This window comes from Aquarana catesbeiana, linkage group LG01 (assembly GCF_042186555.1).
Source record: "Aquarana catesbeiana isolate 2022-GZ linkage group LG01, ASM4218655v1, whole genome shotgun sequence".
Lineage (NCBI taxonomy): Eukaryota > Metazoa > Chordata > Amphibia > Anura > Ranidae > Aquarana > Aquarana catesbeiana.
In genome coordinates, this window is record NC_133324.1 from 562,723,849 (window position 1) to 562,736,937 (window position 13,089).

Sequence of the window (13,089 nt, forward strand, 5' to 3'; positions counted from 1 at the left end):
GGTTTCCAGCAGAAGGGCTGGCAACAGGGCCGAGTACTGCTGGCCTCTGCCCTCAACTAACAGAGGATGGATTTCCTGTGAAGGTGGATGGGACTTCAGTCTCCACCTGTATACCCCAGGGATGCTGGGCAGTCGGCCCAGATCCCCAACAGCATGACGGAGTGAGCCCAGACACCCTGTCTTCTCTCCAGTGGCAGAAAGGACTCCAGGAAGAAGGGCCAGTCCAGGCCTCTCCCCAGCGGCAGATATGTTCTCTGAGAGAGGCAGAGGTTGGCTGGGTGAGTAATGCTTTGTTTGGAACAATTTGTTTGGGATACTGTGTGGGTACAGGCATTAGGGGACTGGAACTACTGACTAACTTCGGAGTCAACCCATCTGGGGTCTGCTCCTGTGTTAGTCTCCTGCCAAAAGGGGAGAAATGTGACAGACCTAGCCGGGAGAGAGACTTTTGGAGGGGACTGTATGCTAGCCTATTGCCGATCGATCGTGGGCCCTGGCATTTGGGGGAACGGTGTTCTTTGTGACCTGTATGCCTGGGGACCCTTGAGGTGGTATTACTGTGGATTCGGGTCCTGGTCCCCCAGGACACACAGACTCTGGGGACCCTGGATTTGCCATATTGGAATAGTGACTGATTCATACCGTTGGGACTCCTACTGTTAAATGCTAATGTCATCAATTCCAGCTACCTGTCTGTTGTCTGCTAAAATGTGTATTGTAAATAAGTCTCTAGTATGGGATCTAAGAGTCATTAGATCCCCATTGTTGTTTGTGTTTAATTAAAGCGGGGGTCCACCCACACCGCCAAAAAAAAAATATTAAAAGCCAGCAGCTACAAATACTGCAGCTGCTGACTTTTAATACATGGCCACTTACCTGTCCCAGGGTCCAGCGATGTCGGCAGGCGACACCGAGAACCCGCTCGGTTCTCAGCAGCTGCCGCCGCCATCCTAGGTGAGGAAATCAAGAAGTGAAGCGTTGCGGCTTCACTTCCTGGTTCCCTACTGCGCATGCGCGAGTCGCTCTGCGTGTCCCAAGTGGTCCCCGCTCTCTCCTGGGAGCTGTGTGTTACCCAGGAGACAGCGCAGTGGGGACGGGAAGAGGCGTAGACTCCCATGGGAGTCTATGCTGGAAGTGGGTGCAAATACCTGTATTAGACAGGTATCTGCACCCCCCTCCCCCCTGAAAGGTGCCAAATGTGACACCGGAGGGGGGGAGGGTTCCGAAAAAGCGGAAGTTCCATTTTTGTGTGGAACTCCGCTTTAACTCTGCTATTGTGATAATGTTGATTGGATTTTCTGAACTACAAGATGGCCAGTCTGGCCCAAAGGTCATGTCTGAGTCATCTAGGCTGTTTAAAGGGATTAGTTAATTAGCTCATGTTAATTAGGTTAATTAGGTTACAGCTGTATTGTTAGAGTAATATGAGCAGGAGGTCTGCACCTCCTCTTTTAGTGTATAAAAGAGCCTGTATTTTGCAATAAGAGAGATTCCTGGTTGAACTTACATACAGCCTGCCTGGTGTTTGTTCTGAGCTATCACAACTGGGTTAGAACGGCACATAGCTGTAGTTCTAATCCCGGAGCATTGGATGACCGAACAATCAGATCTTGCGATCTGCAATCTGATTCTATAGCTGCAGAGGAGTGTCGGGAGAGTGGAACCGAGCGAGCAAGGGGCTCGTTACATATACTAAATAAAAAAGATCGGGAAATGCGAAGGCTATAAAATACAACAACAAAAAATCGATCTATATAGACAGACCACTCCAGGTGTGTGGGTGCACACATGGATAATATAAAATAGTTTAAAATGTATAAAAAAAGATATCGGGCAAGTGGACATTGCAAAAATATTAGCGGTGGAAGACATACATCAGGGTCATGGGGATACCAGAAGTGATGTCAGCAGCAATATACATACAATAGAGTTAGTAGCAATAATAATTAATTAGTAGAAAGAGAGAGAGGGTATATAGCAGAATGGAAATAGACGAATAAATCTGTAAAGGAGAGATAGTTTTGATAATTCAAGATTCAATAAAAAATCACTAATAAAACAGATCAAATTCAATATTAAGTCCTCAAAGTGTGAAAGTATATAATATAAAGATCCATTTTGATTATAGCTGGCTCAGGGTCTTAACTTTATGGCCACCCTGCCAGTGTTTTATATACGGTTCTATCCTCCAAAATTTTAAATGGGTAGGATCATTATTGTGTCATAGGGCAAAATGCTTGGATACACTATGCTTATCGAATCCTTTGAAGATGTTTTGCACATGTTCTTTAATGCGAACTTTGGGGGCTCTTTTAGTACGTCCTATGTGTTGCAACTCACAGCTACATTCCAGAGCATAAACTGCCCCTGCTGTATTGCAACCTATGAAGTCTTTGACTTGATGGATATTTCCTGTACTTGTTATAAAGCTAAGTTACTTTTCATTCGGACGTTTAGTTTTGTTACATGCAAAACAACATTTGTAGGGGAAAAAAACCTTTTCCTGTATAGAATGTGAGTCCAATCTTTTGTGGATCTAATATACTTTTGACAATCCTGTCATGAATCGTAGGGGCTCTTTTATATATGAATTTGGGATTACCATGTAGTACATCTTTAAGGTGTCTGTCAGTTAGTAGTATATGCCAGTGTCGTTTTATAATTCTTTCTATTTTTCTATATTGAATGTTGTAATCAAGAATAATTGGTACTATATCTAAAGTCATCTCCTGTTTTTTCTTGTCTTTGATTAATTCATTGTGATTCATTTCTGCTACTTCTGATATTCTTTCTTTTACATATTGGCTATCATAGCCTTTCTCGATGAATCTATGTCCCATGTTATTCGCTTGGGCAAGAAAGTCGCTTTCAAGGGTACAATTCCGTCTCAGGCGCATCAGTTGGCCTTTGGGATATTATAGAGCCAACTTCTATGATGGCAGCTTTCCAACAGGAGGTAGCTGTTTCTGTCGACGTTCTTAAAGTGCGTTATTGTAGTAAGTTTATGTTCTTCTTGTATGATCTCTACATCTAAGAATGATACAACCTTCTCACTGATATCCCAAGAAAGTCTGATGTATCTATCATTTTTATTCAGATTTTCAAAAAAACAAACCAACTGATTGCGTTCTCCTTTCCATAAATTGAAAATGTCATCAATATATCTTTTAAAGATGACCAGTTCCATTGATGTATTCGTGAAGATGGTTTCTTTTCCTACTGTGCCATAAAAAGGCCTGCTACACTGGGTGCGAATTTAGCTCCCATAACGACACCTTTTTTTTGATGATAGTAATTCAGATTGTACCAAAAATAACTGTTCTTCAGACAAAAATCTAAACATTTAACAAGATATTTTCTCTGGACACATGGTAATGTTGTATGTGTTCTTAGACCCCATTTAACATCACATGCCTGATGATGGAATATTATGGTATACAGTGAGGACACGTCAACCATATCCATAATCCAGGGGCCTTCTTCTTTTGGTATTCTTTCTATAGTTTGTAGCATGTGCTTGGCGTCCATTAAGTAAGCTTTTGTATTTTGTACAGCTGGCTGCAGGTCGTTGTCTATGTACTGACCAATTTACTATTGGCCTGGGAGATGGATTTGCTTTATCCTTATGAATCTTTGGTAACGAATATATGATTGGGGTGCGAAAGGATTCTGGTGTTAGAAATGTTGCTTCCTTTTTGTTGAGTATATTTTTTTTTTTAGACCCAAATGTACTACTTGTTCAAGTGTCCTCCTACATTTGAACATAGGATTACTTAGTACTCGACTATATGTACTTTCATCTTCTAACAGTTTGTTCATTCATTGTTCGATGTATTGCTCTTTGGAGAGGATCACAGTTATTTGTAAAATTCAACACGTATTTATGTTCAAGCAATTTTGCTTTATGGTAATATGTAACAGTGCAGCTCCCAAGCATAATGTTTGCACCTCCGTGCTTGGCTGTAGGGATGGTGTTCTTAGGGTCATAGTCAGCATTTTTCTTTCTCCAAACACGATAAGTCGAGTTAATGCCAACAAGCTAAAATTTGGTCTCATCTGACCACAGCACTTTCTCCCGATCTTTCTCTGAATCATTTAGATGTTCAGTGGCAAACTTTAGACGGGCCTGTACATGTGCCTTCTTGTGGAGGGGGACTTTGCGGGCACTGCAGGATTTCAATCCATGGCGGCGTATTGTGTTACCAATAGTTTGTTTGGTGACTGTGGTCCCAACTGCCTTGAGATCATTCACAAGCTAATCCCGTGTAGTTCTGGGTCGATCCCTCACTTTTCTCATGATCATCCTTACCCCATGAGACAAAATCATGCATGGAGCTCCAGATTGAGGGAGATTGATGTTAATTTTGTATGTCTTCCATTTGCGAATAAAAGCTCCAACAGTTGTCTCCTCACTAAGCCTTGTGCAGGTCTACAATCTTGTCCCTGATGTCCTTTCACAGCTCTTTGGTCTTGCCCATGATGGTGAGATTTGAATGGAAGAAAGATTCTATGGACAGGTATCTTTTGTACACATAAAGAGTTGTCATTAGGAGCACCTTGTTAAATTGACAGGACTAATCTGTGTACCACATGAGCACATACTGTAGCCAGTTTGTGGGAGATAAAATTGTTGTTGGTTGGTAGGGGATCAAATACTTATTTTACTCACTTAACTGCAACTCAATTTACAACATTTTTATCATGTGTTTTTTCTGGATTTTTGGTTGATATTCTGTCTTCTCTATCATTTATAACACACCTATGATAAAAATGATAGGCCCTTCATTTCTTTGTAAGTGGGCAAACATACAAAATCTGCAGGGTAATCAAATAATAATTTTCCTTACTGTACTTTAAGTTACTTCATGGCAATAAGGTTTTAGCCCTCCATTTTTTAACTTTCTTTTAGATAATAAGGTTATGTAGTCTATGTATCCCACTTTTGTGAGATACTGTGAATATATATATATATATATATATATATATATATATATATATATATATATATATATATACACCCTTAAAAGTATTTTGGCCGGTTTGGTACTTACGTGAACAGAGAAGCCATTAAAAAATGCATACCAGACATTCTGGAAAAGACACGCAAATGTCTTGTAGTGGTAATACTGCAAGAACTTGGAAAAACGGATATAGGATAAACGTCCATGAAAAAATAACAGCTTCTGGAGGTAAGAAAACTGAGCCACTGCAAAGTCACTAGCAAGGACAGCTTGGAGACCTTCCTTCCCAACCACACCAACACCAATGTGAGCAGCTGCAAAACAAGAAGTTAAAAATTCATTTCAGTATGGGCTGATACTAAAGCTGGCCATACACTAATAGAATTAAATTCAAAATAATTCCTTTTAAGAAAGTTCATTTGATTTTCAAATTGTTAGTGGGATCAAATTAATTGTTCGTTTTTTTTACCTCAGTTGTGCTAAAATTTGAAGGTGCAGGATGAAAATTTTTTCTTGAACAAACTAATTTCTAACAGTGTATATGGTTTTAATTTGGGAACGTCTATCACCATACCATAATGTAAAAGACTTGAAAATAATAAAAGATGAGAGCTGAATTGGAATTGGTCTGAATTGAGACCTGAATTGTTTTTTTGAGTAATTTCACTTTACATAGCTATAGTAAAAAGAAGACACAGCACATGTGATTTGAACCTCTGAGCTTTGCTAACCTATATCAAAACCAGTACAGAAACATTATGACCGGCAAACATATTTTGGAAAGAACTTTACTGTCATGTGTTCTTGATGAAACACATCAGTCCATTGTCATGTTACTTTACTGAGGATTAAAGTGGATGATTCATGAAATTTGAGCTGGGCACATATATCTGCAGTGTTTTGTTATCTCTCTTCAAAGCACTAGCACTTTCTCTTGCTCTGTTCTTCTGTTATCAGCGTGATAACCTCTGACAAGTTCTCCATCACATATAATAAAAACAGCTGGAGTTTTGTGTTGGGAAGGATGCTATAAATAGATTAGCACAGAGCTGAATGATTCAACAAACAGAGCTGAAAGTCTCTACCTATGTGGAGAGAGGGTGTGTGCCTTTCCTCCAATCAGCTGTCTTGGCTGTATGTCCAGGCTTCACTGATGTGATAACCAGGAAGAGAAAAACTTCCAACACAATGTGCACTTTCCAAAAAGTATATAAAGATGAAGACATACAGTATCTCACAAAAGTGAGTACACCCCTCACATTTTTGTAAATTTTTTATTATATCTTTTCATGTGACAACACTGAAGAAATTACACTTTGCTACAATGTAAAGAAGTGAGTGTACAGCTTGTATGACAGTGTAAATTTGCTGTCTATTCAAAATAACAACACACAGCCATTAATTTATAAAAGAAACAAAAGTGAGTACACCCCTAAGTGAAAATGTCCAAATTGGGCACAATTAGCCTTTTCCCCTCCCTGGTGTCATGTTACTCGTTAGTGTTACAAGATCTCAGGTGTGAATGGGGAGCAGGTGTGTTAAATTTGGTGTTATTGCTCTCACTCTCTCATACTGGTCACTGGAAGTTCAAGATGGCACCTCATGGCAAAGAACTCAGGTTCTGAAAAAAAGAACTGTTGCTCTACACAAAGATGGCCTAGACTATAAGAAGATTGCCAAGACCCTGAAACTGAGCTGCAGCACGGTGGCCAAGACCATACAGAGGTATAACAGGACAGGTTCCACTCAGAACAGGCCTCACCATGGTCAACCAAAGAAGTTGAGTGCATGTGCTCAGAGTCATATCCAGAGGTTGTCTTTGGGAAATAGACGTATGAGTGCTGCCAGCATTGCTGCAGAGGTCGAAGGGGTGGGGGGCCAGCCTGTCAGTGCTCAGACCATACGCTGCGCACTGCATCAAATTGGTCTACATGACTGTCGTCCCAGAAGGATGATGCACAAGAAAGCCCACAAACAGAATGCTGAAGACAGGCAGACTAAAGACATGGATTACTGGAATCATGTCCTGTGGTCTGATGAGACCAAGATAAACTTATTTTGTTCAGATGGTGTCAAGCGTGTGTGTCGGCAACCAGGTGAGGAGTACAAAGACAAGTGTGTCTTGCCTACAGTCAAGCATGGTGGTGGGAGTGTCATAGTCTGGGGCTGCATGAGTGGCGGCAATGGGGAGCTACAGTTCATTGATTGAACCATGAATGCCAACATGTACTGTGGCATACTGAAGCCAAGCATGATCCCCTCCCTTCAGAGACTGGGCCGCAGGGCAGTTTTCCAACATGATAACGACTCCAAACACACTTCCAAGATGACCACTGCCTTGCTAAAGAAGCTGAGGGTAAGGGTGATGGACTGACCAAGCATGTCTCCAGACCTAAACCCTATTGAGCATCTGTGGGTCATCCTCAAATGGAAGGTGGAGCAGCGCAAAGTTTCTAACATCCACCAGCTCTGTGATGTTATCATGGAGGAGTGGAAGAGGACTACATTGGCAACCTGTGAAGCTCTGGTGAACTCCATGCCCAAGAGGGTTAAGGCAGGGCTGGAAAATAATGGTGGCCACACAAAATATTGACACTTTGTGCCCAATTTGGACATTTTCACTTAGGGTGTACTTACTTTTGTTGCCAGCAGTTTTGACATTAATTACTGTGTGTGTTGAGTTATTTTGAGGGGACAGCAAATTTACGCTGTTATTCAAGTTGTACACTCACTATTTTACATTGTAGCAAAGTGTAAATTCTTCAGTGTTGTCACATGAAAAGATATAATAAAATATTTACAAAAATGTGAGGGGTGTACTCACTTTTGTGAAATACTTTACATGTAAAACTTATGTAGGGAGATTTGTTTCATCCCTGTGTATCATCTGAGGCTGTTCACTTCAGTGGGTATACAGTGCCTTGAAAAAGTATTCATACCCCTTGACATTCTCCACATTTTGTCATGTTACAACCAAAAATCTAAATGTATTTTATTGGGATTTTATGTGATAGACCAACACAAAGTGGCACATAATTGTGAAATGGAAGGAAAATAATAAATGGTTTTCAACATTTTTTATAAATAAATATCTGAAAAGTGTGGCGTGCATTTGTATTCAGCCCCCCTGAGTCAATACTTTGTAGAACCACCTTTCGCTGCAATTACAGTTGCAAGTCTTTTTGGGGATGTCTCTACCAGCTTTGCACATCTAGAGAGTGAAATTTTTTGCCCATTCTTCTTTGCAAAATAGCTCATTCTCTGTCAGACTGGGTGGAGAGCGTGTGTGAGCAATCCAAAGATTCTCAAATGGATTTAGGTCTGGACTTTGACTGGGTCATTCTAACAAATGAATATGCTTTGATCTAAACCATTCCATTGTAGCTCTGGCTGTATGTTTAGGGTCATTGTCCTGCTGGAAGGTGAACCTCCGTCCCAGTCTCAAGTTTTTTGCAGACTTTAACTGTTTTTTTTTTCTAAGATTGCTCTGTATTTGGCTCCATCCACCTTTCCATCAGCTCTGAATAGTTTCCCTGTCCCTGCTGAAGGAAAGCATCCCCACAACATGATGCTGCCCCCACCATGTTCCACGGTGGGGATGGTGTGTTCAGGGTGATGTGCAGTGTTAGTTTTCCACCACACATAGCGTTTTGCTTTTAGGCCAAAAAGGTCAATTTTGGTCTCATCTGACCAGAGCACCTTCTTCCACATGTTTGCTGTGTCCTTCACATGGCTTCTTGCAAACTGCAACAGGATTTCTTATGGCTTTCTTTCAACAATTACTTTCCTCTTGTCACTCTTCCATAAAGGCCAGATTTGTGGAGTGCACGACTAATAGTTGTCCTGTGGACAGATTCTCCCATGTGAGTTGTGGATCTGTGCAGCGTTACCATGGGCCTCTTGGCTGATTCTCTGAATCTCCTTTCCTGGCCTGTCAGTTTAGGTGGACAGACATACTCTTTCCATGTGCGGATGATGGATTGAACAGTGCCCCGTGAGATGTTCAAAGGTTGGGATATTTTTTTATAACCGAACCCAGCTTTAAACTTCTCCACAACTTTATCCCTGACCTGTCTGGTGTGTTCCTTGGCCTTCTTGATACTGTTTGTTCACTAAGGTTCTGAGGGCTTCACAGAACAACTGTATTTATACTGAGATTAAATTACACACAGGTGGACACTATTTACTAATTAGGTGACTTCTGAAGGCAATTGGTTCCACTAGATTTTAGTTAGGGGTATCAGAGTAAAGGGGACTGAATACAAATGCATGCCACACTTTCCACATATTTATTTGTAAAAACTTTGAAAACCATTTATCGTTTTCCTTCCACTTCACAGTTATGTGCCACTTTGTGTTGGTCAATCACATAAAATCCCAATACAAAACATTTATGTTTTTGGTTGTAACATGACAAAATGTGGAAAATTTCAAGGGGTATGAATACTGTCCTTGTGGGGCCATGGCAGCTGAGCTGCTCCTTGAGCCCCCGCCGCTCACCCGGCCCCTCCAAGGCTGGCTGGCTGGTCGGCCACCATTTAAGTTTAGTCGTCGGGCCGGGGGGACGGAGACTACAGATCATGTCACCTGTGACCATGAAGAGAAAAATAAAGAGATGGATTCTTCTACTGTGTATGCAGCTGTTTCTCCTATCCAGCTTCTTTCTACTGCCCTCTAGTGCTCTCAGGCTCCCACCATGCTCCCAGGTGCCCTCCCTGTGCTCTCAGGCTCCCCCACTGCTCATCGGTTCCCAAGGCTCCCAAGTGCTCTCCAGCCCCTGCGTGCTCTCAGGCTCCCCCGTGCTCTCAGGCTCCCCTGTGCTCATCAGCCCCCCTGTGCTCATCGCCCCCCCAGTGATCTCCAGCCCCCATGCTCTCCAGCCCCTCTGTGCTCACAGTCCCCCCTGCCCGCTGTGCTCATTGCCCACCCCCTGTACTCTTCGCCCCCAGTGCTCTCCAGCCCCCCTGTGCCATCGCCCCCCCTGTACTCTCCGGCCCCCCTAGTGCTCTCCAACCCCTCTGTGCTCTCTAGCCCCCCACATGCTCTCTGCCCCCTCAGTGCTCTCCAGCCCCCATGCTCTCCAGCCCCCCTGTGCTCTCAGGCCCCCCTGTGCTCATCTGCCCCCCCCTGTGCTCTCCAGCCCCTCCCAGTGCTCTCAGGCCCCCCTGTGCTCATCGGCCCCCGCTTGTGCTCTCCGCCCCCCCCGTGGTCCCTGCCCCTCAGTGCTCTCCAGCCGCCCCAGTGCTCTCTGCCCCCCCCCAAAGTGCTCTCCAGCCCCTCTGTGCTCTCCGGCTCCCCATAGTGCTCTTCACCCCCCCTGTGCTCTCCGTCTCCCCCTAGTGCTCTCCACCCCCTGTGCTCTTCATCTGCCTGTGCTCTCTGGCCCTCCTAGTGCTCTCCAGCCCCCCGTGCTCTCCAACCCCTCTTTGCTCTTCGGCCCCACGTACTCTTCGCCTCCCGTGTTCTCTACCCCCACTTGTGCTTTCCAGCCCCCCATGGTCCCCGCCCCCCCATGGTCCCTGCCTCCTCAGTGCTCTCCAGACCCCCAGTGCTCTCTGACCCCCCCCAGCTCAGTCCGGGCCTGGCTGGTGCCAGCACATATACATTTAAAAAGCCATGTATTTTAAAAGCAACGCTTAACACCACTGCATTGTGCTGAGATACACTATAATGCGCTGCAAAAAAGTAGAATATGCCCTACTTTTTTCAGCCTAAACTGTGTAAATGTATGTAGGTGCATCACATTGCACATAAATGTATTAGTCACAAAAGGTATTTCAACACATTTTGAAATGCAACACAGCATATAGCACATTCTGGTGTGAATGGACCCTTAATTTAACTGGTTCATTATCGGAGACATGAAACTTTTGCCGCAATTAGCAGACCTCCAAGTCACATTGGTTTTTTATTGACAATTTTCATTGGCAATGAACACCCTCTCCAAAAAGCCAAACAAAATGGTATACATGTAGAAAAAAATTGCAAAAACCTCAGTCAAAGAGCTTGTGTTAGAAACTTTTCAATAGTATCTTCACAGAAGAATACATGTAGGTCTTTGAAGCATTCAGTTTTTGGTTCCATTCAGCAAAATTCACACAAGATTACTCAAAATTGTGTACCTAACTATATACAGTAAATTATTGCCATAAGCTGGCATTCAAGAGCACACTGCATCAATAACCACCCTAAAGTAGTTATAGATGAATTACAACATTTTCATCACCCAGCCATAAGCTGAAACATTTCCCAGAGAATTCCTATGTGTTTCCAGTCCAATTATGATGTATATATCTACAAGTCACATAATACAGCACCTATTCAAAAACTGTAACATGTGGTTATTAAAATGCATCTAAATCCAAAACCAAAAATGTAATATATTGCAGCTTACCAGTCCTTAGATGTGGTCTAGGGTTGCACCAGGTATCAGTGCCGATACTAGGCATTTTCGTGAGTATCGTTACTCGCGAAAATGCGCTGATACCGGAAACCGATACCGGAAGTGATGTCAGCTTGGGAGCCGAACGCCTCCTCCTCCCCTCCGGCAGCGGGGATCGGAGCAGTAAACATCCCTCCAGCACAGCAGTGGTAAGAATATGCCCTGATCTAGGGGGGGTACTGAGGAGGGGTGGTCTCCACCCTTCCAAGTCCTCCACCACCCCTGGCACTTGCCGGCAGTCGCTCATCTTGAGCACAGCACTAAAATCTCCTCCTTCCCATCTTATTCCCTTTCAGCTACCATGTGCACAGTATATAGCTAGCTACTGCCACTAATTGCCGTACCTACCATGGAATTTCACAGGTTGGAACTGCAACCAGTAGCTACCGCATTTTCCTGAAAATAAGACCTACCCCAAAAAGAAGACCTATCCTGATTTTCTAGGATGGCTGCAATATAAGCCCTACCATGAAAATGAGCCCTAGTTAAAGTCCTTGTAAAATCATGTAATCCACTCTGTAAAAGGATTATATAATGTCCAGTGTGTGTCTACATGTAACATTATAGTAGAAATTTACAGAGCCGCTGGGTGCCTGTGTGATCCGCCGGAGCTCTCCTCTTCTCCTTTCGGCTGACATCAGCAGCCCCTCCATCTGCAGTGCTCGGAGCAGGCTGACGTCAGTGGGGATCTTTGCACCTCCCTCTGCAATGCTTGGAGCGGGGAAGAAGTGGGTCATGTGAGCGCCCGGCGGCTCTGTAAATCAGGTATTTTCTACAAATATCCATTTACAGAGCAGATGAAATTATTTTACAAGGATGTTAACTTGGGTTTATTTTGGGGATTACAGAGATGCTGACTCCTGAGCTGACAGGGAACAAATAAGACGTCCCCTGAAAATAAGCCCTGGTGCATTTTTTGTAGCCAAATTTAATATAAGACCCGGTCTTATTTTCAGGGAAACACGGTAGCTATACTCTGTGCACATTGTAGCTGTAAGGGAATTGGATTTCAGCTCCAGCGTGTGCTGTGTGGGGAGCAGGAGCTCTGCCTGTGTTCAGGTTGTGTACAATGCAGGGATGGGAGACAAAGCTCTGCCCAGTGACACCTGTACTGTACCCTCCTAACCCCCTGTACTGTGCCCTCCTATCTCCCTTACTGTGCCCTCCTAACCCCCTGTACTGTTCCCTCCTAACCCTCTTACTGTGCCCTCCTAACTCCCTTACTGTGCCCTCCTACCCCCCTATACTTTAATCTCTTAACCCCCTATACCGTGATCTCCTAACCCCCTATACTGTGCCCTCCTAACCCCCTGTCTGTACCCTCCTAACCCCTCTTACTGTGCCCTCCTAACTCCCTGTACTGTGCCCTCCTAACCCCCCTTACTGTGCCCTCCTAAACCCCTGCACTTTGCCCCATTCCCCCCGTACTGTGCCCTCCTAACCCCCTTACTGTGCCCTCCTAACTACCCCTTACTGTGCCCTCCTAACCCCCTGTATTGCGCCCTATCCCCCCCCCCATACTGTGCCCTTCTGCCTGCCCTGTACTGTGCCCTCCCTGTGTTGCGTCCTCCTTCCCTCAACCAGCTGTCACCTTTGCCCCCATGTCTCCCAATGATCCTCCCATCCCCATCCTCTTCCGCCCAGCGATCACAACCTTTTCCATCCCAACTCTCCCACCCCACAAGC

At 44.0% G+C, this 13,089-nt stretch overlaps 1 protein-coding gene across 1 annotated transcript in view; it reads right to left on the reverse strand.

Annotated features, from left to right (window-relative positions):
* The window catches only part of LOC141106122 (phospholipid-transporting ATPase IC-like), a 210,469-nt gene that overhangs the window by 63,759 nt on the left and 133,621 nt on the right, over window positions 1-13,089 (reverse strand). The window contains exon 23 of the mRNA XM_073596570.1: window positions 5,052-5,275. Within this exon, the coding sequence (XP_073452671.1) occupies window positions 5,052-5,275 (224 nt within the window). The remainder of the gene's footprint in view (window positions 1-5,051; window positions 5,276-13,089) is intronic.